Source organism: Anser anser, assembly GCF_964211835.1.
Source record: "Anser anser genome assembly, chromosome: 9".
NCBI lineage: Eukaryota > Metazoa > Chordata > Aves > Anseriformes > Anatidae > Anser > Anser anser.
Genome location: NC_139729.1, coordinates 19,778,679 through 19,803,960, shown reverse-complemented (window position 1 = coordinate 19,803,960; position 25,282 = coordinate 19,778,679). Strand labels below are relative to the sequence as shown.

Sequence of the window (25,282 nt, the reverse complement as noted above, 5' to 3'; positions counted from 1 at the left end):
TTGTCAGTACTAATTTGAAAAAGCTACGTTCATTATGTTTCAAAAGCCTTAGATATAACAGACCAGCTCCAGATGATATTGCATCAGTGTCTTGATGGGACACTGGGAAAGATGGATATCCTTGTGGATTTCCATTTGAACTCCCCATTTCATCTTACTCTCTCCCAGTTGTTTAAAATTCTTTCAGGCTAAGAAAAATGCATAAACACAATTCCACTCCACTGATCTTAAAATATGTAGGAAGGTCCCTATAGCACTTTTCTTCCTCATTGGAGATGGTCTCAGCTTCTTCAGCCTCTCCTGATGATGAAGATTTTCACTGACCGTAACATCCTCATTTCTGTCCTACACTGCATGTTCTTCATCCTTCTTCATGGACAATTCCAGTGCTGCAGTGACTGTAGCTATATACTGCTTTAGAAAGTGTTTAGCAATTACAGTAATGGTATCATTTGGGGAAGCTGGTAATCAAATTCCTGCTGCAGGAGGTTTTTGCCTCTTGTTCCTTCAAGTTCTAAGAAATTCAGTAACAGCTTTGTCCTGTTTCTAATTTATTCCTTATTCCATTTCACTCTTGTTTCTGATGAAACAACCCCTCACAATCTGATATGAGTGAAAGGCAACACAGCATCAAAAGAAATGTTCAGCTGCCAAGCAAAAGACAAAATGTACCAGTAGGGTGTTGTGCATCGGCACTGCTTCCAGGAGGCAGCCGTCTTCCAGATCTTGCCCTCAGAGAGAACACAACCAAAATGTTTTAACGAAGAATACTGGCAGTTGGCTACAAGAAACCACGCTTTCTCTTTGGAACAGCATTTGGACTCGCATCACTTGTGCATGTTAAAGGGTGTTTGGATTCCTGCCCTGCCCTTCTAGCCTTGACTACTTCTGCCTGCCCTGGCCTCCCGTGGTCCCTGTGCAATTCCAGAGGAGAACCGTTGGGTATTGCTTCCCCCTGCCATGGATCAATTGAAGCATTCATTTTCCAGTGAGCTTCCCAGTTAGTTGTATTGGCACAACTTTGGGGCTGGTGAGAGGGAGCGGAGATACAGGAGTGAAAAAGAGTGACTGGAGGCAACAAACTTCCCAGCTGATTTCGCTGCCTAACTAAACATGTAGAAGTGAACCTGGAACTAGCTTTGAATTAGCTAGCTGAGCAGCAGCCCTGGTGAGCTACAGCGCAGTGCAGTCACCTGCACAGCTTCTGTCTCACAAATGGGCTCTGCAGCCTGCGCTGGTTTGGTGCCATGACAACACTGCCTGTGGTACCTGAAAGAGTGAGTTTAAATATAGTTTATCCGCGGTCTCAGTGAGCTCTGGTCTGTGCAGCGCAGGCAAACAGCAAGATGTAATTACGGAGTATTCAAGTCGGAAGCTAAACACTGTGTTAAGGGCGCCTTTCTTTCACTTGCACAGTCCCTTTTACAGTTATCTCTAGGGCCTGTTGACTTCAATCCACTTGTTTTCAAAACATGCCTGCAGGGCAGGGAAGCAGCCCTGTCCGTGTGCTGTAGGGAGAGATCTGAAAAGCACCAGGTGTGGAAACTCGTTCACTTTGCAAGCAGCAAGGAAGGTTTGGAACTTTACTGCTCCCATTTACAGCTCCCACCTGTTTGAGGGCACTCAGTGCCGCAGCTGAGCTGATGGGCTGTGGCTCTTCATTCTTCAGCACAAGGCTGGGCAGCTGATGGAGGTGGCCCAAGCTATTCTGACTCGCATGTAAGGTGGACTGGGAACAGAAGTTATTTTCTGCCCTACAGCCTGAACAACAGAAGCAACAGCCTCTGACTGACAAGTGCTGGTGGCCGTTGTGGGGTGAAGCACTGTCCTGGAAGGCCAGGTACGGCAGGTTCAGGCTAAGAGTTAGTTGTGGAGCAGTGTTAATGTGTGTCATCCTCGATCACTAAGCTTCCTTTCTGCTTCAAGAAGATTATCCTTCCCTCTGGAATCCTTGTCAGTGTTGTAACTATGAAAGTACAGATATTTAAAATTTGAGTAAATGCACAAGTGAGAGTGGTTTTGTACTCTAACTGTATTTACATAATTGGGTTATGGTCACAGAAGAGGAACTGAAAAATTTACTCTGCAATGACAGAAATGTCAGAGATCCCCTCACCCACGCATCGGCCAGAAGTTCCCTTGAATTAATTGTGCAGGCACAGAGCACACACTGAGATCAAAGCCAGCTATGAGGAATCTGCTCTGAAAAAGCGGTGGTGTTTTTTTGTTGCTGATGGTGGTTGGTTGGTTTTTGTTTGTTTGTTTTAAACCCAGTCACTTTGGAGATCCAAGTCAGAGTTTACTGCATACGTTAGGTTGCCAGCCTTTGCTTTGGGGTAACCGGCATGTAGGTGAGATGAGCTGCTGGAAGTTTCACAGCCTCTTAAGTAAAGTTTGCACCTATCAAACAGTGATGTGGGATCACAGCCAAAGCCCTCTTGGTGTTTCAAAAATGCCAGTCAGTGTAATACATGGATAGTGAAAGAGAACTTCAGCTTTATCAAGCCACTAATTTGAAGGAAAAGGAAATACTGCTTTTGTTAACTGTGAGACAGAAGCCATTGTTTGAATTTTAGGAGATTTGCCTCTGAGATATGCTGAAGTGATCTTTTTTTTATCAGGAGCTGCTGTGCACTCGTCCTTGACAGGAAGGGCAAGCTGAGCAAACAGGGCAGAGGACGAGCATGTGAGGTGGCCGCGGGGGAGCCAGCAGCAGGGACAGGGCTGCTCCGACTGCTCGAGAATCTCTTCAGCAACTGGGAAGGGGCTGAAAGCACAAAGACAAGATTGTGTTGTGAAGGGGTTTCCTCACAGAGTCTGGGTTATTTCTGTTGCAGTATTGCTTCCTTCACACCCCTTGTATTACTATGCTATAGGATTAACATCAGGCAGTTAGGAGAAACTGCAGACTTCCCAGAGCATGGCCCAAGGAGTAGCCAATGCTCTGTTGTCCATAGCTGCATTCAGTTTAGAGTTTACTTGCTGTGAATGTACCTTTTGAAAAAGCTTTTTTGCTTTGTTGTAATTTAAGAACAGTCCTTCCAATGTCTCTATTGTCAAGTATGTGCTGAGATGTATGGGTACTTCTGCCGGTATAGTCTTTCCATCGCAACTTGAAGCTATGGAATGTGCAAGAGTGGTCCTTAATTTTATTCTTATTCAGAAGTGGAAAAGAAGGCAGTGATAACAGAGAAAATTTTCATTTTCCTTCTTAAACCCCACCAGTTTGAATAATCTTTTGCTGAGTTTCCTGATGTGGCTATTTGCATTCTTTTGTGAATTCAGACTGACTGTTAGCAGCCTCCAAATAAAACATGGTTATATGAAGATTTACCTTGGCTGTATTCTTGCTTGGCTATACGACACACATGGCAGCTAACTGGTTCAGCTCATGCTACATGGCTTTTTCCAGCAGCTGCTTCCTTTCCAAGCTCACTGCTGCCCAAATTAGCAGGATTGGTGCTTTAGCTCAAGAAGTAGGAGATCTAGTTCTGGTGTTTGTGTCAGTGATCAATGAAGCCAGGAAGCTGCATTTACAAAGTGTTCAAAGGCCCTTTTATTCTGAAAGAATCAAATCCAGGCTTCTGTTAAATGCAGTAAAGTCTCCCATCATTAAAACATTGAGGCTGCAAGTTTGGCCACAAAAATGTTGCAGTAATGCAGTTGGTATTCAGTCCTTTCTGTCAGCATTGCCAAGTCTGCCTTTTATTTATTTATTAATTTTCACAAGTCTCATGTCTTTCATGCATTCCTTAAAGCCTCAGTGTTTACAGCGTGCAGTTTACAGTGTTTACTCATCTGAGAATCTCAGCTTCCAGTTTTTAAAGATCTGCTACTAGCCCTCGTGGACAGGGAGGAAGCAGAAACATGTGATAAGACTGATCCTCACAAGCAAAACCAGAAGGCTTGTAAAAGAAGAAAAAAATTAGAAAGTCAAATCATGATTTTTAAGAGGATCTCATGAACTTGGGCTCTCATTTATGTGCCTCAAGTGCCTGAAGTAGACGGTACTAATGATTGCCTGGGTCAGGCCATGACTCAAGTGCAGAGGTGCTGTTAGAGAGCCAGAGAACACAGCAGCACTGCGATGGGTTGGGGGAGGAATCCTCTTTCCATTTATTATATTCCTGTTTTACCTTCACAGCCTGAGTCTTGCATTGTGCACCCTGTTTACTGTGTGTTTCATAAAGGCCAGAGGACTCATCCTGTTGCTCTGAAACTGCTTAGCCCATCTTTGGCTGGATTTACTGTACAGGAAGAGCAAATGGTTGCTTAGGAAAGCACTGTATTTAATGAGAGAGCTGGCCTGGACATTTTTTCAAACAAACAAATAAAAGCCAGCAACTCTCAGTCTGGCACTGACTGTTCTGTTCTGATGGTGCGTTACCGCATTGTCTTCCATATCCCTTTTTTTATTTCTTTGTTACAGAATTTCACAACCCATGGCCTGGATACTGCAATTCCTAGAGGAATGCACAGCATAATGGATACTGCATGATCACAAAATAGTTCACGTTCTAAAGACTTTTAGCAAAAATGATGCATTGTGCCTGTTTCCCAATCTTCCCTGCTTCAACGCCTTTATGCCTTTTTTTTATTTATTTATTTATTTTGAGAAATTCCTTCAGCTTCTCCTCACAGGGGCTACCCAGTGGTGAGAGGAAGTGCAACCCTTCTCCGCCCAGCAACAAAAATGGCTTTGGCGCACTTCCCACTTTCATGACATCTCCGTAACACAGCACACCAGCCAGAACAGACAGTATTTTCTTCCTCATTCTTCAGGAAGGGGAACCGGGATGCAGAGATGTGAAGTGCCCCACAGCAGGCACCACAGGGAGGGGACAAATCCCACTGCCCCCACCACAGCCAGGGGAAGGCATGCCCGGATCTGTGGTTGCAGGCCGGGTGGTTTTGTCAGGCTGCTAGGGCTGGAGTAACTACAAGAGAACTCCTGATGGTATGCTGTGGTGGGAGTAACTACGAGAGAGAGAACTCCTGAAGTTATGGTGTGGTGGGAGTAACTACAATGGAACTCAAGTTAACGGTGTGATGGGAATAACTACAGAAGTCCTCAAGTTATGGTGTGATGGGAGTTAACTACAAGAGAACTCTAAGTTATGGTATTTTATTTTATTTATTTTTCACAAACACATCCACAGATTAAGACCTCAGTGATTTATTAAGAAAAAAAAAAAGGCTACTAAGGGGTCCTGCTGAGGAGGGGGCACCCTGCAGGCCCCGTCCCCCGCCCTCCAGCAGCGTCTCCCTCAGCTGCGGGAGGGAGGCGGCCGCGGCCCCGCCGCCCGCCCGCCTGGGCCCCGGGCCCTGCCCGAGGGGCCCTGCCCGGTCCGCCCCGGCCCCGGCCCCGCCGGCCGGGCGCAGGCGCGCTGCCTCCGCGGCCGCCCGTGCCCCCCGCCCCGTCGCAGGGCTGACGCGGCGGCGCCGGCGCAGGGCGCTCGGGCCCGGCGGGGCGGAGCGGAGCCGGAGCCGGAGCCGGAGCCGGAGCGGGGCCTTGGCGGAGGCCGGGATGCGGCGGGCGGCGCCGGCGGGCAGAGGTGAGGCGTAGGCCGGGCGGCTGCAGGGCACCTGAGAGCGGCTCTGCCCCGGTGCTGCCCGCCGTGGGGGCCGCGGGGCCGCCCCCCGCTCCCTGGGCAGCGCCGTCCCCGCGGTGCGGCGGGAGGGAGGCGGAGGCCCGGGAGAGCCCCGGGGCGCTGGAGGAGGTGGGCGGCTGCAGGACGGGGCTTGGGGGTCGGGGCAAGGTTATTTCATCCGTTACCGGCCTCTCGGCCCCGAGCTAGCTGTTGCTCGCAGCCTCGCCTGGCTGTGCGGGCAGGGGGCCTGGCTGCCCCAGGGCGCTCTGCTCGCCCCTCGCCGAGCCCCTACAAGCCAGGGCACAGCCCCCTGCCCCGCGGCGCGGTGGTGGCACGGCCATGCTTCAGCGAGCCAGGGGTCAGCAACCCTGCCCTCTCTGCGGCCGTCGCCTGCGCAAACCCGCTCCAGCCCAGACTTTGAGCTCTGAGGAGGAGCTGGTTGCCTCTGGCAGAAGCCTCGCCTTCCCTTACCTGTACGTGCATCACTAACATCAGTAAAAAAAAGTCGTTTTTTCTCCAAGCCAAGCGAAGATGTTTTTAATACCGGCAAAAATATGCATGTGTTTTAAGGAAAGACTAAGAGAAAAAGTCAGGGAGACCCTCGATCCCAGACACGTGCCAGGACCTTGGCAGAAATTCCAGTTCCCATCCCCTTCACGAGGCTTGGATGAAAAAGTCTGTTAGCTTTATTTCAGCCACTTCTGTGCTTCTGCTTTGCAGGGGCGTTCAGGAAGGAGAGGACAAGGTTTGAATGATGTTTCATTAAAATCCACCTGAAAACTGAAGATTAAAAATGACTTATGTCCTTATGCCTTATTAGTACAAAAGTAACCTTGGACTCTTTAATCTAGAAGTTTTGCTCTTTCATCATCCTGGTTTTTGACGGTATTTCTCTTAAATGCTACTTTATCTGACATGCGTATCTCCGCTAATCTAATTTTGCCTAAAGGAGGATGTTGCCATAAATAAATCTAAAAAATCTTGCCAGGAATAAATTTAGCAGGTGTGTAGCCAATTGGGTGAGATTGTGGGTTAGTTCCTGAAAGCTGAAATTCAGAGAAGGGAAGAGACCAAACTAACCGTGAGCACTGAAGCCTTGCGGTGGCTGCCTGTGATAACAGGTCACCAGCTCCGTCCACGCCCTGCCCTGTCCCGCCGTGAGCTGGTCAGCTTGGACTTTGGCAATTTCTGGGCGGCCTTGCGTTAATACGTTAGGTTTTGTCGAAGTGCGTTTCCCTAGAGCCCGTTTCACCTCTGGGACAAAACTTACTGTTTGGATAACAGTCACCGAAATGTGCTGAGCGGGTCAGAACAGAAAGCGGAGAGGGGATAGTTCCCCGTGCCGTGAACCTCCATTACTTCTGCGTGTGGTAACTGAACCAGTTCAGACTTCCTGACCGTTCCAGTTCACTTCTGGCCTCGCGGTGGTTTCGAGAGACACCCTGCCCAGCTTCCTCTCTCTCTTTCCAGTGCTGGGTGCTGGTGGGGGAGGGAGGGCACCTTGCACAGCTCTCCAGCTCCGGCTGCTCTCCTTCCCGCTTATCGCCTGTCCTTGAGAGCCTGCCCCACATGTCTGCGGGGAAAAGCTGGGCTCGCTGAGTGCCTGCGAGAGCTGCAGCCTCCTGTGGCAGCAGGCGGTGCCTGAGTTACTCCTGCCCACGCAAAGCAGCGCGCCCAAGGCTGTTCGCTTTGTTTACCTTACTGATGCTCTTCAAAACAAGCGCTGTCTGTGCTTTGAATAGCAGTGCCAGGAGTTAGCGAGCCGGCTGCGACCAAGTTACCTGCTACATGTGCCTCGGTCTGGTGCTCGCTGCCACCTGCACCCCTTGTAGCTGTGCTGCTGCAGCCTCCAGCTGTGCCGGAGCTGTGCGTGCACAGACGGCAGGTTCCCCTGCTCTGCTGCTTCAGGTGGCAGCGAGAAGTCTTTGCTTAGAGGGCCGGTAGCAGCAGTGGCTGGGGCTGCCTTTCCTGTTTCTGTTTGTGCCTTTTAGGTAAAACCTGGACTTTCTAAAACTGCCAAGGATTAATTAGCAGTTAAACTGTAACAGGTTTAAAACTGCTGAAGGACGTGAACATGTAGAATCTTTCCCAGTATCTGATTTCACTTGGGGCTGCAACCATGTAAGCTCGCATGTAAGTTGCAAATGGAGCGTGCTGTTAATTGCTCTCATGAAAATATAACACGTATCTGTGTTACTGAGTGTAGGATCAAGGGCCTTTCATCCCTCTTTGTGCAGATGTTCAGGGAGCTTTAGGCCAGTTTTATGTCACGTTGACATAAAGTCATGCTCGCTTGTAGCTTACCAAGAGCTTTTGGGATAATTCTCTGTTCTGAAAGCTGAAGTACTGAGGGGCTCCCAAATCTGTTTTTAAAAGATGTGAGTGCAAAGCACGTGTGTAACCAGAGTCCACTATTGGTACAGAGCTGGAACTGTTCAGGATTGTGTTCATGTAGTGCAAAGGAGATTGTGCTTTTTAACAGTTAATCATTTGCAGATGGTATGCCAAACACAGCTGAAAGGGTGAGGACGAGTGACAGTAAATTTCTTACACTTACTGTCATTGGAAGATAGACATCTGGGGATTTTCTGGGCTTGAGACTGCTGGTATGGACTTGGCAGCATCCCTGTGTAGCGAAGGTGTGGCTTTTCCTAGCCAAATGACTCACCTGATGGTGAAAGGGTCCCGACTTCTGAGGTTTTTCACCTGTTCCAACGTATGAGGCGAAGAAGTGACTTCTTCAGGCCCTTAAACTTTGCTTTGCTTTATTTTGGGTCTTGCATTGCTCATTTCAGTTCCTTTCCTAGCAGTGCACTTTGAAGTGCACTTTGCTTTTGCCTTGCTGATTTACATTGCCAAGTAAAACCAGTAATACTCTCGTAGCACTGACGGAAAATAAGTTCTTCAAGCAGCACCTGTTAATGAAATATTTGCGGATGGATTATCTTTTGTCACTCTAAGTAATACAGCTATTAGCAAAGTGAACTGTTTCAGCTCCTAGGACTGGGATTAACTGCTCCTCGGAGGCCTTTGCTTTAAAGGAATCCAAACTCCACATTGATTATGTTTGAAAAAGGAGATGGGAAGGCAGGAAAGGTTTGCTTGGATGAAATGGCATAATCAGACTTTTTTCCCTGTTTTTAGGCAGAAACTTTTTCACACAGCAAATACCTTTAAATGCAGAGAAGTTGGTGTCTGCATCACAGACAAGCATGAAGCATTTTTAATCATCTGAGCTGTAATGTCAAGCATTTCTTTAATGATCTCAGTTATAATGCAAAGCAGAGGAACAGGTGGGTAGAGTAGCTTCCCTGACAGCTTCCTTTGTTGCAGTTTAAAGCTCGATTTCATGACACTAATGCATAAATGAGCCATTTCGATTGCTTTTGCAATTGATTGCACAGAAACTGTGGCACCGCTCTTGCCTCACAATTCAAGTTTGCCTCAGGTTCTTTTTGTTGCCAGGGCTTATCTTTGCTAGGATCTAGCCGAGTATTTTTCCCACTGTGATCATCAGTTCTGTCTGCTGTGGGTAAAACAATGGCAGCTGCAGGCATTTCGGCCCCGTGTAATCCCCAAGCTGCCCAGAAAGCCAGCGGCTGCTCAGCCTGCCTCCGCACCTGAGGCGGTGTCCGTGGAGGGGGTGCTTCTCGTTGGACTCTGCTGTGAGAGACAAAAGGAGAGAAGCAGAGACCCCAAACTCTTCAAGAGTGTTCTTAAAAACCAGCAGGTAGGTTCCTGGGCGAATGCACGTGTTACTGAGACAGAGAAGCAGTGGCACTGGCACCTCGATGTGCTGGGCTCTTCCTGGAGTGCTCGAGACTCACAGAGCCAGCAGGAGCCCCTCGTATACGTGGCACTGTTGGGATCGTAGTGATCTCGCCGGGTTGGTTTGTTTCACCTGGGAAGTGTGGCTGGAATAAGCTGTCCTCGCAAGAACGTGGTTTGGCTGGTGCTCGCTGGGGCAACTTGAATGTTTTGTAGGTCACGTGCACAATACACAGACGTGTGGAGTTCGTGGTGTAAAAGCAGGCGTTAACCGGATCTGGTGTGGAGTAATAAGCAAGTGCTCGAAGACAAGTGTGAGAAAATGGGCTTGATGGAATGTTACGTCCTGATTCTTTTATGATAACTAAGTTGTGTGGTGATTAGCGGTGTTACAAAAGAGCCAGGCACCATTGCAGCATTCGCACTGTGAAGCTGTACGGTCTTGCACATCGCTGTCAGCAGAGGTAGCCCGGTTCTTCCTGAAGTCGTAGGTAGCGACTCCTGACTGCTTTGTGTGGTGCGAATACCTTACCCAAGTCCTAAATGATGCTCTTTATCCCCACGGCATTTCTGTTACCCTCCCACCCCTCCACAAAAATAAACAAAGTAAAAAATTGTCACCTCCTGTTTACATATGAGATTAGTAGAGTAAAAAAATGAAGAGCTTCTCAAGCTTGACTTTAAATACCTGTTTTTGCAGGTGCCTAGCATTCCTGTTCGCCTTTAAAGTCCAAGTGTTAATGCTTTATTTCCATGTCTAAGCTGCTTTATTCTCAGCTAGACAGTACATGCATGTCATGCTTGAGTTAGACGTGGCTATGGAAAAAACGTGTAATAATAGTCTGTAAATCAGCATCGGGGGTTAGAGGAGGGGGGAACAAAGTCCATTTCTGAACTTGAGACAAACACAAACTGTACTAAAATACAGTACAGGATGTACTTGGTTGGGCTGGAACAGCTCACATGCACCATCCTATAGCGTGGCTGGCTGATGCCTTCCCCTTCGGGATACTTCCACCTTTGAGTTAATACTTTTAGCCTATTAACTGGGTGCAGTTAATGAACATATATTGCCTTGCAGGCTTTACACTCCCTTGTAGTGGGAGATATACCCCTACTGCACACGTTGAGATGCAGGTTTTTGTTGGGAAAGGTATTTTAAGACGATTAACTGGAGTTCTGCTTTGGCACTGCTTTGTTAGTGCAGAGGTACACCCGGTTGTAGCAGCCGATGGCTCTGCTGTCTGCTGGAGTGTGCTGTTCCTGTAAACACAGAGGAACCACTTCAAAGAGGGAGCCGGGCCTTTCTTCGTGGAGTCAGAGCATGAGAATTTCTGGGGTGGCAGTACGGACACTGCTGGTCCCTTACGGGAAAGATTTGTGTGAGCGTGCGAAGTGTCCTCAGAGTGCCTGCAGGCTTTTGTTGCACAAGAGTCAGCGTTTGTGCAACGGGATGGAGTCGGGTACCTGCACACACTTGTTGGCTAACGTGGACTTCAAAGTTGTGTTTTGGAAAAGCCTTTTGGGGCAAGTTAGTTAACCGTGCATGCTCCACAACGTGGGTACTGAACAAGGTTTAACCTCAGGCCAGAGAGTCAGAAATTACATTTGGGAGCGTGGGCCGGGTGGGGATTACCTCTTTATTGCTTTACCTCAAGGGAAGGTAAATGAGGAGAGCCTGTTTACACACCGAGACATTGAAATTATTGCTTTTTTTTTCCCTTTTGGTGTGAGTGAGAATGTCCCTGGGAACGTGGGATTGTGTTTGGAGGACGGGTGGAATTTCAGATAGGCTTGTTGACTGAGGAATGTGCCTGGGTGTTTTGCTATTATGTTACAGTCCAGATAACTCTGAATTCATTTCCCTTATTCTTTCAGCTGATTTTCAAGATCATAATGCAGCAGAAAAATGAAAAAACACAGAAGAAATTTGATTCTGAAAAGAAGTCAGTTGCTGGCCCAGTCTAGAAGGTGGACCACTGGATTTGGGAAGCTTGGGAAATACTGCTTCCAAAGGCAATTTTTCCTAGCTAAGAAGAAAAGACAGAGTGCTCGGCTAATTGTGAGCTTAAATCACAACAAACTGTACAGAATTCTGCAGTGCAAAAGGAAGGCTCTTGAGCTCCCAAGCAGGTTGGCTCCTGATGTGCATCTAAATGCAGAAACTTATCAAAAACCTGCTGTAGACCTGTAGAGCTTTCCTTACAAAAAATACTGAGGGCAGAAAGATCCTGTCCCTATCAGAGAGCTGAAAGCCCGTCTGGAGAACCAGTAAGAAAACTCAACAATGAATCCTTTCAGAGTGAAGATCCCTTGAACAAAGAATTAGAAACTGGCGCTACTCTTAATAGCATCTCTGGCAATATCCATTATGTCTCATGTGGTACACAGCATGGTGCTGAATTACCTGTAAAGAAAGGTGGCTCTGTATATAGTGTGGAAGAAAGCAATAATGGTGTGGGCAACACAGTCCTGGTAGTTTTCAACAACTATAAAAGGAAATGCTGTTGCAAAAGGAGTGGAATGGAACTTGTGGCCCCTTGACAACTAGAAAGAGGTCCAAATTTAGCCATAATACTGTAAAAAAGAGATCTTTATTTATGATGCATAAGAAACTTTCTATGGTTAAATTTCGGTATAGAATTAGAAAATCCCCAGAACTTCGAGCAAGAGGCAAAACCTGCAAACTGAGAAAAATCAAGCCAAGGTGGGTGGAGAAAGTTACAAGGGACCATCGAGAGACGTTCCAGCGGGATTTCGAAGGTGGATTGTGTAATTGGTTTTCCTACTGGAAATCGAAAAGTGACCGTCTTTGGAACCGGTACAGCTTATCAGATATGAACAATAATACACCCAAATCTGCAGGCGAGGAGAGGGAAGTACGTGCATCTGAGACCTGCCGCGCGCGGGACGCGTTGCCGTGTGCCGAGCTGGGTTCTGAGGAGCCGGGATCCGGAGGGCAGGATGGCGCTGCTGGCGCTGTGCTGCCCGAACTGCGTGCCGGAGCCTCCCCGGAGGCAGGGACCTTGCCCGGTGTGGAGGCTGCCGAGGCTCTGGCAGAGGATCGTTCTTCTGACACTTCGATCTCTGTGACAGGAAAGGAAATGGCTGTTTCGGGTCAAGACGATGCGGAACCGAGTGAGCTTATGGGTGTAGACGGAATGATGCCGCTACAATCCTCCTTGCAGGATTCTGATGTCAGTGACAGTTTTGCAAATGGACCTTCATCCATGGAGCTGGCACAAAATGAGGACAACTCTAGCCAAATGGAAGTGGAGGGCACCTTAAACCTGGACGTTTTTAGTGCAAAGTTACTAGATCACCCGTATTGTAAAAGTCCTCTTGAGGAGCCTTCCCCGGAAAGCACGGGACTGAAATCAGGAACTCAGAAGGGAGGCAAAAGGAACAGTCAGAAAACTTCTGGGGTGGCCGATGAGCAGTTGGCAACGTGGCTTTGTGGTATACCTTTTACACATCTTTGGGCTCCTGGGAGTTCCTGAAAACTGCTGGATGCATCGTGGAGTTCACATGTTGCTTTAATTCCTTTATTGAAATAGATTCTTGTTTCGAATTGTAAAAGGCACTTAGCATAACACTCAATGAAATGAGGCTTTAGAGCGGAGAACTGCATGAAGGCCAAATTAATGCTTATCTGATAAGCTATTTTTGAGGGATGGGTGGATAATGCCTCTGCTTTTTATTTAGAGAATGCAATGTAATTTAATTGGAATCTTTGTGGAAGATTGTTGGTAGACGCTTTAAATGCCTTTTATCGTGTGGTTTCAGAAGATGATATAGGGTTGAAACTTCCAATTTTTTTAAATGGTTGTTAATTATTATTCCTAACTTGGTGTATGAAAACCCTTAGTGTTCTAACACTTCCTTCTGGTGTTTTTCACTTACCTTTTGCTCTGTCTGAAACTAACCCATGTAATTTCATTAACCCAGGTTTTAAGAGCCAAGTATTGGTCATTGTCAACTGCTGTTCTCCATGATTGTTTGTGAAGTAGGTTTAATGCATCTTCTTAGACAATATTTTTCTAAAAAGGCAGAACTAGTCTCTCTGGAGCAGAGGCTTAGTAAAAAGGCTTTGGGATTTTTTTAGTCAGTGCTGAGCATGCAGTATTTGATAGTTTCTAACGTGGACCATGGTAAAAATAGTAATTGGTGTCTTAGTTATGTATACCAGCATAGTATGCACATAGTAAGGAGCAGCAAAGTAAGGTGTTGTGCCACCTGCTACCTTTAATACAATGTTCAAGTTCAGCAGTGTTCTGATGCCTGAAGTCTTCCTTTGGAGAAGCAGGCTTTGTAAATCCCCACAAACCTGCAGCTAGTGGCAGCTAGTGTTAAAGGGACTGCTTCAAGTTTGACGTGCTCTCATTTTTCTGCCCTCCTTTTTATCCTTGCCTAGCGCTCTGCCTTTCCCTCCCCTGCAAATGTGCGAGTGAATCCCTAAAGCACAATGTGAAGAAGGACAGTTTGGACCTCAGAATATGATTTAGCTTTCCGTATCTGCAAGTTAGTGTGGGATGTGTTTCTCTGTGACTGACTTCACGTGATCCAGCAAGGACCAGGCATTGTGTAAAAAAATGAGGAAAAACTATGGTACCACAGCGAGCAGACCACTTCTGCAAAGGAGTTTTGAAGTTTGTCCAGCAGAAAAAGGGATGCAGTCCTTCTGTAACAGTCAAGAGCCCAGCTTGTATCAGGGTAGTTCAAGGTTAAAGCTTTGGGGTCTGATAGGCCATCGTGTTCCTGTTTGTGGGAGGCCTGAATAGCTTCAGAAAAACAAAAAGAAGGAAACGAAAAGGCCAGCAAATGCACTAAACTTTCTCACGCTTTGGCAATTTTAAGAGAATTCTTACCTAGCTTCTCAATGAAAGTAGGTTCCCCTTTTCCTCACAGCTGGGGGCTCTTGTCTGAGGGCTGACACCAGGTCTACGTTATCTACACGTTCATACTTCTCTCAGCTGAAAACCTGCAAAACATTTTAGTTTTGGTATAACTGTACATAACTTCTTGTGTGTTTGGGAGTGTTTTTAAGAATTAACGGCACACCTGAAAGATACTGCCAGGCTGGCAACGGTTCTAGTGTAGATGCTCTTGAGTTTTGAATTCCTGTGTCGCAGCTGACTGTGGATGTTAATGGGCAGCAGCATTTAGTGTGTTCTGAGGTACTGTTAGGTATCAAACAGGACTCTGATAAATCCTCTTTGTAACAATTGTATGGTCTTGTATCAGAGCTGAACTCCGTATTTTCCTCCAAAAGTTACTCAGTTACACCAGCTCAAACGAGGTCGGAGTTAGAGGTCTCCTAGAGCTCTGCTACTGTGAGTTGTAACTCTGAGAACAATCCTTCTTTTTGTGAGCATGAACAAACAGCTTTTTAACATTTTATAGATTAAGAGAACGAGGTACACTTAAAAGTCCCATGCATCTTTTTATGTAGACTTCTAATCAGTGAGAAATACCCTTCCTGTCACAGTCTACTAAGATGTAGGGGATAACAGCTGTAGGCAAGTGTGTGGCAGAGTTGCAGGGAAGGGTATCTCCTCATGAAGGATGCTTCCTTGTCTGATCTCAGCCTTCGAGCCTCCCTTCCTTCTGTGACACCTCCAGGTGTAGTTCTTGCTGTATCTCCACTGCTTTACCTGCCTCTCTGTGTTTTGTTCTTGGTCCCTCTCCTTTCTTTTTTGTTCTTCCCTTACTGCTGCTCTCCTGGCACTTCCTTCTGTCAGGATTTTCTTGTCTTGCTTCTTCCCATCCTGATCTTTGAAAGTTTCCAGGAAATATCCTTAGAGTCTTAGTAAGCAGAGAACTAGGCACATACTGCAACATCCAGGGATACCCTCTCCCCTCACACCCAGGCCTGAGAAGGGTACTGGAATTTGGGTTAGTGCGGTTTCCCTGGGCTCTGTTCTCACATCCAGCTTTCCTTCTGTATATACAACACATGTTCTCTGCTGCATTTGGAAGCTCATTTTCAGAGAGCTGGAGAACTTGGTCTTTTATTCTCTTCTTCACTAGTAAGTGTTGAAATCCTGCTTTCTGTTCTCTTTCATTCTAAAATTAGTTTTGGATGCTTGGGTGGGATTTGTGTCTCCGCTGTTCTAGTATTGTGTCTGAGAAAAAAAGAAATCTATTTCCTCGTTGTTGGGTTTGGGGGCTTTTGAAAAAAAAAATGTCCAGTATTCATCTCTTTGTTAATTTCCAGCTAATATCTTTTAGTTTTGGTGTTAGGGTTGTCCAGTGCTTTCCCAGACAAGGGCACTAGGACACTGGGGTGAATGAGTTAGCCTTGCTGGGATCTGTCTGGTGTCCCTTCTGTTTGTAATGCTGGCGATGGGGGGAGCTGAACACTGCAAACACTCCACAGACCAGAGCTGTTAACGTCTGAGGAAAGTAATTCTGCATACCATAAGGAGAAGAGACTGGGTTTTCAATGAGAACTATTGCAGAAACTGATAGCTCTTCATGTTGTGGTAACATTATTTAAGATGCTAATTGAAACAGGCAGTGGGCTGGATTCTCTTCGTAGTACTGGTATAATTAGTTTGATGTAGATATGTGTGTATGTGGCATGAATGGGGTCTGATCTTTTCCTCTAAAGCTGAATGATCAGATTTCTGCCTCTTTATTTTTGTCCTCCTCCCCCCAATCCCGCTGTTATTTGTGTTGCCAATTTAAGCTTGTTTTTTCTTTTTTTTTTTTTTAATATATACTTACCATGTGTGATGCTGTCTGTTGGTTGGGTGCAGAATGATTGCTGCTCATACTAGGAAGAAGTGACTATCAGAGCTTGCAGGTTTTTTGTTTGGTTTGGTTTGTTTGTTTTTTCACATGTTTGTGCTTTCATTTTTCTGGTATATTTAAAGGATTCCTAGATGAAGTTATGAAGAAGTATGGCAGTTTAGTTCCACTCTGTGAAAAAGATGTCATGGGAAGATTAAAAGAAGTCTTTAATGAAGATTTCTCCCATAGGTGTGTAGCACTATCATGTTCTTGACTTTATGAAGGACAAATTGCTTGCATTGCTACCGCGTGCTCCGTGTCTAACACCTTAAGGATTAGAAGTTTATTTGATATGACCTTGACATTGACTTACTTTTTTCTGCCTCTTCAATCCCGTTTTAGAAAACCTTTTATCACCAGGGAAATCATGAAGTACCGGGAAAAACATCCAAAAACCTCCACTTGCAATTTCCGGGTCTTCTATAATAAGCACATGCTAGATATGGATGATTTAGCTACACTGGAAGGCCAGAACTGGCTGAATGACCAGGTCAGAGATGCTCGGTGTTTGTGCGGTTCTTTACCCCTTTTTAGCCCTTTTTTGTTAGGGTGTCAGTTGCTCACCTTCTACACTATAGGTGGGCTCTCCTTACTTGAGAAGTAAGAGAATGTGGGGAGCAGCTTTTACAAGGGCAAGTGCAGTAATAGTGGTTACAAGCCTGGAAGACAGGAGGTGTCACAACTAAGCTGCTTCCTTTTGCAGAAATGATACTGCACTATTTTGAGAAAATAATGGCTGCCCACGTGTGTTTTAGGGTCTCCCCCCGGCCCCAAGCTCAATAGTAGAAAAGCAGAACAGCAGAGTGAAGCAGCAGACTGGCCCCCAGCCAAAAACCCAAGAAGGCTGTAGTTCCCAGGGCATGCACTGGTACACTTAAATTGAATTAAACTGCATTTCAGATTGAAGCAGACTTCAAGCAGCCAGTTACAGAGTCTCTCTCTGGGCAGACCACTATTAGTTCCAGAGCGCTTGTCCTTCAGACTGCAGCAGAATGTTACTGTAATTGCTCAGCTCCTTATTGCTGCTTTAAGTGGGAAAGGCCCTACTTTTTATGGGAACTTGTGAATTTGGGTTTTACAAAGTTGTTCTGTACATACTCAAATATTTACTAACTCTTGCAGATAATTAACATGTATGGTGAACTCATAATGGATGCAGTCCCTGAAAAGGTGAGGGTTTTTGTTTTTATGTGAATGTACCTAATGAGGGATTGAGAGGGAAGGGATGAATATTTCAGATACAGGATCGAGATTTAGATCAGTGATGTTTTGAGTGGTTCCATTACAATTTGTTGCTGTCTGTTGCTCAAATTTTCTTCCTTTCCTGCACTAAAACAGTTTTCAGTGCTGCCACTCGTTTCAGGAATCTGTTGCATTAGTTCTGCAGGTGGTCTCCGTGCTAGCCTGATGTTACTGACCTACCTGTGGAGGGTAGGTGCCCTGTTTGCTCCCATCCCACAGTCCCTTCTCCCCTGAAGGTTTCTGTCTCCATCCTGTCTGCTTCTAAAGCTCTTTATCCATGCCTTTGTTCACCAGTCTGGTGTTTTAGCTGAAATTTCCACTAAATACAGATTTCTGCTGAGATGACAGACCATGAATGGCGGAGTATGAGCCACGCACATGTGCTGCTTGTGCTCACCCACCCCGCAGCTGTGGGGACCACAGCAGCTCAAACTGCTTCTGCTGTCTGCCTGCTGAAGGGGAATGGACACAGAGTGGCTCTGTGCAGCGCTTGCTGGTTTGTGCATCCTCAGCAGAGTATTTACTGCCATCCAACAGCAGTGTCTAACTGTTGGTGGCACTTAAAAAAAAAAATGGAAAAGAAAACAACAACCCCCTCTTCTGTCACTAAATTTGCAGCAGCGGCAATTATAAAAAGCCATCTGTTTACTGGTAGAGCTGAACAATTTTCAGGTGAGACCACAAAGGAAGAGCCAAACAAAGCCATTTTTAGATGAGCTCTGCAGAACCCAACGCTTAAAATCTTCAAGCTCAGAAGAAAGAGCGTTGTTGCTTTGATTGGTGGTGGTGGTGATTCTTCATTAGTATTCTCTGTACTTCCTGAGCGTGTGCTAGGGTTGTGGTATTGGAGATTGTATCTGTTTGCTTGTGTCTGCTTTTTCTTCATAGTGCGTAATTGAAATCCTCATAGGAGATTTTGTGCTGGTACCTCAGAATGTGGTTTTGAAGTCAGCTGGCATAGCTAATGGCTGTTAGCCTGCATTTTCAGATGCTGAATTTTCTAACTTTTTTAAAGTAATAATTCAAGTCTTCTACCACCTCTACACTAGCAGAATTATCAAAAACAGATGTTGCAGTTTTGCATTTGTATTAATCCATTCCTGTAATTGCAAGAAGCTAAGCACAGGGGATAACAGTGTTAACCTGGAGCTAAATAATTGTTTTTAACATAAGTCTGCATTTTTTTTCCATAAACGTAGGTTTTTAGTTACTCAAAAAACAGATGTGGTTTAACTTAAAAATGCTTTTAAATAACACAATACAGTTTTTGTCTGAAGTCTGGAGCTGGTCATAGCAGTTGAATGCAAATGACCATGTTGTTGGATTAAATCTCATAACTGTTTTGATGAAATTTTATTTTGATTTCTTTTTTTTTTTTGAGTCTCAGAGCTTCCAGCAACTAGAAGCCAAAGTTACTTCCCTTTTCACCACCCCCATTTTGTCAGCCCAATGATCTCTTCCTTAATCCCTGTAAAGAACAGCAAAAACTAACTCCTTGTCCCAGTGTTTTTCTCCCAGTCCCATCCCAAACAAAAAATTAAACATGATATGCCTGGAGATACCAAAGTGTAAATACAAATGCTGCAATGACTCACATCATATATTATGGGGAAATAAAGCTTGCTTTCTTTGTCTGCTGAAAACAGCGATAGTTTAGGCTTGGCAAAGCCTCTGTTTGTCCCTGCTGGGGTTCTGTTTCAAAAACCTGCATTAAATAATGCCTCAATGCAAGTTTTTTTATATAAATTCTCCTGGGGGAGGGGGAATGACTGTGCATGAAGATTTCTGTGCTCATTCCTCCTCTCTCTCTTTTTTAGGTTCATTTCTTTAACAGCTTTTTTCATAGACAGCTCGTTACCAAAGGATATAATGGGGTAAAACGATGGACTAAAAAGGTATCGTTTAACTCCACGTTGTCAGTGCTGTGGTTTTTGGGGGCTGGGTTGAATCACTAACTTGAAACTGGGTGCAATATGTTATCTGGAAAGGATGGATTTGGAAAGGAGCTGTACAGAGTGAGCTGTGGTCACTAGAATCAGTAGGGTGATACTATTGAAGTTGGCCTGCTTACGTTGTGAAACTGTACTTTGAATAGCTTCATCTTCGGTGGTAGGTTATCTCTTTGTGTATGTTCATGCAAGCTGTTAATTTAGCTGCAAGAAATATCTCTTACTGCTCCTGACAGTGCCAGGTACACTAATCTACTGGAGAGCAAACTTAATTTTGCTTCTTCCATTTATCTCAAACTCGGATTGTTTGATTAAAATAAAATTTTTGCTCCTGAGTAACATATGCAGGTATTAGCAGAAAATAGAGACCAGTAATTAATAATCCATACTGTTGTTTTCATGGCGAGGACAGAATTTGCCTTGCTTTCCAGAACCCACACCGTATCATGGGTTGTAATATTTTCTGGGGTAGCTAATAAAAGAGCAGCACTCTTTTCTGTGAACATTTGTCCTTTTTAATGTGGGAGATGAGGCAAGACTAATCAAGGACCACGCTTGAATGTATGATCTTTCTGCAGGAGCTCTTAAATAGCACACATCTGTGAAATGCTAGAGATGAACTCATTATCCAAATATAAAATCTATTCATATAATTTATTAAAACCTCTTTAAAGGGACACTGAATATTGGTACTTATTTCTGCTGGATTAAAAAAAAAAAAAGTTCTCTTTAGCAGTCTAAAACCCAGGAAGTGAAGGTAGATAGCAGAACCAGAGCCTGTGTTCATGTTGCAGCTGAAGGGGGACCAGATGAGAGCAGGACAGTTACTTAAAGATGTTTATACTTGAATTTCTGAAGAATCTCTAAAGCAAGGACGAGAGCTAAAGAGTTTCCCTTGGAAGGATTCAAGTAGACTGCCTCATCCTGCAATATGCAATTAAGGGGAACTTGTTTCTGCTTTTCAAACACGCAAGAGTACTGTTCCGGGCTCTATAAACGTGCTCTTCTGGGACACAGGCAGCCAAAGCCCAGAAGGACGTGCTCTTCTGCCTGTGGCTGCTGTGGTTCCATAGCTCCTGCTCGTGTCTGTCCTTCTGGCTGCTGAGCACACTGGTGCTCCTGCTCTGATCCACTGTCATGTCAGCTACCTGGCTCTGCGCTGTCTTGCTGGCACAACGCCAGGTTGCCACCATCATTTCTGTACATCGGGTCTTCATTAAAGACTCTTCCAGCTCTTGGCTGCCTGTTTCCACTCTCCTGCTACAGGTTTGCATGCCTGCAGCCATCCTACAGCTAGGGCCACTTGAGGACTCTTGAGTTTAGCCGGGCTCTGCTGCTGCAGTACATCACAGAAGGTGTAGTTCATCTGTCTTCTTCCAGCTTTCCTTTGAGGGCCGGGCTTGCTGCTGGCTCACATCTCCTTCTCCTCTCTGAGGATGATGGATCGTTGTGTACCGAGTGTGCTGTAGTGTGGTCAGGAAGCAGTTGCTGCAGGTGGGAGCAGGGATGCTTGTGACAATCAGCACACTGTCGGGAGCAAGGCTCTGCTGGTAACTGCTGCGAGTGCTCAGACCTTTTTCTGCCTTCTGCTTCCTGCTGCTACTCAAAAAATACACTTTTCTTTCCTACAAATGACCTGCCTTGTACCAGTGTGCAGCAATTATGTACTGTTCAAATTGCACAGTGCTTAAAAAAAAAAGGCAGCACAGAAATCTTTCCACAGGATGAGTTAATTTAATTCACTATTCTATTTCTGCTTATTTTCTGTACTATACCACCAAAAACCCAGCAATTAGACAACCGTTTAGAGAGGAGCTGGGAGAAGAAAGATCATGAAAGGCCCTGGCTTGACTGGCTTCCAAAAGCGTAAGGGCTCATCTGCCTCACAGACACTGGGGGTGTTGTATCTGATCTCCTTGTTCTGTACTTTAAGACCTTCTCCCTCATTTGCCCGCCTTTGGCCACGGTACATCTGCTACAGCATTAAGTTCAAGGAAGCATGAATCTACTTTGTCTTCTCCCCCTCCCTTCCTCTGCTCACCAGAGCACTCCTCTTCTGCGTTCCTCAGACCAGGCGCAGAGCCTGCCTTACGGCAGAGGGAGGCGAACTCCACCAGCCTGCTGGGTTTGTGGGGTGCTTGTCAGCACAGCTGCGTGATGTGTCACCTACCCGCGATGCAGATCTCGTAGAAGCCAGTGGTATTCATGCTGCAGGAATGCCATTACCGAAGATATGTGACCAACCCCTATCGAGTCTCAGTTGTATTCCCATTGTTACTCAAACTTCAGTGCAGTTGTTGAAGTGTAATGTGAGCAGACTTTTGCCACAAATACAGTGGTGACTAGCTCTGGTACTACACAATGCTCCTTAGCTACTTTCAGTGCTGTAACTGTGTTTTTGTGTCTGCTCCTAAGTTTGTGTATGAGAGAAACGTGAGGAGTGTATTGGAAGAGAACTGAAAATCTTCAGTTAGGGGGTGGTGGGTGGGTAGGAGACTTGGGTATGATTCATCGCATGCGTTGCTGTGTTGTGCCTGTGGAATCGTCTCTAATGTGTATTGTTCTTCTTGCCAGGTGGACTTGTTCAAAAAGACTCTCCTGTTAATTCCTATTCACCTGGAAGTCCACTGGTCCCTCATTACTGTGAACATCCCCAGTCGAATCATTTCATTTTATGATTCCCAAGGCATTCATTTTAAGTTTTGTGTAGAGGTAAGAGTGGCAGCTGTTTGCAAAGTTTGAACTGTTTTCTTAAACCAACAACCCCCCTTTTCCTTTTCTCTCTTAAACTCTAAATGCAATGTGTCTGTTGTCCTGCTGTCTGTGAAATGAGAATCAGCTTGCTCTGCTGAGGAGGAATCTGAAGCACAGACCTGTGGGGTCCTAGAGAGAATCCACGCCAGGGAGTTGAAGTCAGATTGCGTATTGCCTAAATAGCCTGACTGTGTAATCCACACACCTCTTACTGCTCTGTCTTGTCACTCCCACCAAAAGCAGGGGCTCGAAGCCGAGGGCCTTGGTTAAGCAGGTAGTCGGAAGGAGAGTAAGAGCAGTTCTTTAAACTGCAAAAGGGCTTGCCTTTAGGAAATGACAAACTGGGGCCCTTTTTTGGAGGAGGTTGCCTAGGTGAGAGAACAGGACTGAAGATGCTATAGTGCTGCCCAGTGGGGTTTATGTGTTACTGTGCTATTAACAGTGTGTTGCCTTTTTCCTCTGTCCGCACAAGTACGGGGTGAGTACCTCTGATTATAAACCAGCAACCTTTTGAAGCTACTACCTGAACGCTGGAGTTAAAATATCAGTCTTTCTTGTGAAGAACAGTCAGGAAGTTTTTGCTGGGACTAGCGAATTGTAATGACCCTCTTACAAAAGCTAATTTTGTCAACTTAATTGCTTGTTTGATGTAGCAGCCCTCTATTTTTAACTGTGTAGTTGTTGGCTTACAGCAGAGTAGTAATTATTGTACCCAGGAGAGTTCCCAGCTAGGACTTCTGAATGAAGATAGGAGCTTCCTTCTGGCATTTGCTGAAGGTGAAGCTAATGTTTGTTCGGGGAGCGAGAGACCTCCTGCTCTTTAGCTTCTGAACCTGCTGCGTAAACCAGAGGCCCTCTCAGCAGCCCTGCAGTCTCTCCCGTGGCCTTGCAATGTGGCCTCTCCCATCCCTCTCTGGGCAAGGCATTTGCACTGAATTGACTTAATTGTCTTACGAACATGAAACACTTTTCTTCTTGCCCTTTCTGGGGAGTAGGGGGTCAATACCCAAAATTCCTCTGTGGTCCACCCATTAAGGTGAACCTCAGTGTGCTGGAGTGTGTTTAAATTGTGCTATAAACCACCAGCCTGTTTACAGAGAAGGAGAAGGATTTGCTTAACCCAAGACCAGAGGCTCATTTATCTTGCTTCCTTCTCTTGTGTCAGACTATTTTTTCCTGTATGTCACTAAAACACTCCCTGGAGCTTTGCTGATTAGCTGCAGAACTCAAAGCTTTTTGTACCGAAATTTGGGCAGGAACAGGCTATCATCCTGAAAGTATAGGCGTTGGTGTCAGCTGAGTAAGTATGGAGAGAGCACGTGTGAGACTGCATGGTGTAGTTCTGCATGTCTGAGAGCGCTCTGACTTTGTGTACGAGTGCCACAGCTACCCCAGCATTAAGTATGCCAGCGTGCAGTGGGGCTGAGGGATGTTAAAGTCTCCCGTGATGGACCAGAATAAGCCTTGGTGTTAGAAGGTGCTGATCTCTTTACCTTCAGATCTGAGCTGAGCTCCTAATGCTTAATGATAACTGAAATTTGTCCTCATTGTCAAAAGGTTGCCAACAAAGATGTCAATGTCTCCCTCCTGTTTTTTAGCTGGTGAATAATAGTGGGCTGTTGTTTTTTTTTTCCCCTTTCCTTTATAAAGAACATTCGAAAGTATTTGCTGACTGAAGCAAAAGAGAAGAATCGCCCCGAGTTTCTTCAGGGTTGGCAGACTGCTGTGACAAAGGTAAATGGCAGCCCCTTGAGTCCCGGAGTCTGACTTTCTGGCAGATTTTAGGAGATTGCCTCTAAACCCATATATTTTTTATAAGTAGTGAATTGTTTCATGCTGACTACAAGGAAGGTGGTAGGAGCTACACGGGTGGTTACACATGGGAATTAAAGCTCTGTCACTCATTCAACTCCCTCCAGGTCTTTAATACTTTCTGTAAGTGACTTGGTGATCTGAGCCTGATCTCTGGTCAGTTAAATATCTGTGCAGCAAAACCTGTAGCTGGTGCCGATGTTGGTGCAAGGTCAAGGACAGAGTGAGCTGGAGACTCAGCTTCCTAACTTCTCCCAAAAGGACTGTTCTGAACTATGCTAAATGGATGGGATTTGGTGAGGGAGGGAACAGGCGAATGCTGCTGCTGCCTATATTTTATATTTGTTATGGATAGAGAGCTTTGGTCTCCAGGGCTGTTTGTAGCACATTACATTTGATCACAAGTAAACAAAGTCTGGCAGCAATAAAAGAGAATAACGTGTGTAGTGTAAATGAGGGAATATGTGATTTGCGTAGCCATCCCATAATGGCTCTGAAGATATACAACAGGTCATTGCACACTAGACACTCCCAACAACTCCCTCTTTGCACAGGATTATTTTTAGATGCTGCTACGATGACAGAACGATTCCCTTCCACACTCAAGCGCACCCTGGGCAGCCAGGGTTTGTCCTCCTGCAGTCTGTAAGCCAGAAGATTTGGGAGTTGAGAAAAAATTATTTTTCCCCTTCATGTTCCAGAGACATAGCAGCACTAACAAGTGGGACTTTTTAGCTCTGCATGTCAAAATTCAGCATGTCTGGCGAAGTAACAAAGGTTGAAAGTTGTCGTTTGAGACTGCCTCGCTGAGTCCTGTTGTCTGACAGCGTGCTGCCCTTTGTCTTCTTTGAGAACCTTTGGTGTGGCAGGGGGAGGAAAGCCGCTGTCGGTAGCATGGATGCTGAGAATAATCTTCCTCTAGACCTGTGTGACTTTGCTGCTATAGTTCGGTCCTGTGTGAAGCAGATAGCGCTGTACAAACATTTATTTAAACTAATTGAGAAGCTGTTCTGCATAGGTCACTAAAAGAAAATAAACTTGAAAGAAAGATTTGTAATTTGTTTTCAGGCCTATACAATATGTTTTTCTGAATGTTAGGTGTTGTTCTAACATGGTGTTGAGTGTCACCTTGCAAAAGTTGGGACTGGAATAAGTAATGACAACTCCAGTTCCTGCTGCTGCAAAACAGTTGGTTCTGGGAACAATGTACTTAATTGTTTCGCAGAATCTGCTTTTGGACTTGAAGCAGGACTTTAATTCTTTAAGGACGGGTAAGGATCTAACACGTCTATTCTTGTTTGTTCTCCTTTAGTGCATTCCACAACAGAAAAATGACAGTGACTGTGGGGTTTTTGTGCTCCAGGTAAGAGG

The 25,282-nt window shown here is 45.6% G+C and overlaps 1 protein-coding gene across 6 annotated transcripts in view; it reads left to right on the top strand.

Moving 5' to 3' along the window:
- Window positions 1–25,282, top strand: part of SENP5 (SUMO specific peptidase 5) — a 180,530-nt gene that overhangs the window by 111,577 nt on the left and 43,671 nt on the right. For 4 of the 6 annotated variants that reach the window (XM_083848394.1, XR_014588049.1, XM_083848392.1 and 1 more), the window contains 8 exons: window positions 11,238–12,818; window positions 16,238–16,343; window positions 16,497–16,644; window positions 17,277–17,324; window positions 19,214–19,291; window positions 21,920–22,057; window positions 23,750–23,833; window positions 25,224–25,274. In XM_083848394.1, coding sequence (XP_083704520.1) covers window positions 11,861–12,818; window positions 16,238–16,343; window positions 16,497–16,644; window positions 17,277–17,324; window positions 19,214–19,291; window positions 21,920–22,057; window positions 23,750–23,833; window positions 25,224–25,274 — 1,611 coding nt within the window. In that variant the 5' untranslated portion in view covers window positions 11,238–11,860. Of the gene's footprint in view, window positions 1–5,454; window positions 5,556–11,237; window positions 12,819–16,237; window positions 16,344–16,496; window positions 16,645–17,276; window positions 17,325–19,213; window positions 19,292–21,919; window positions 22,058–23,749; window positions 23,834–25,223; window positions 25,275–25,282 lie in introns of those variants that run through there. The other 2 variants (XM_083848393.1, XM_083848395.1) reach the window with 2 other exon arrangements.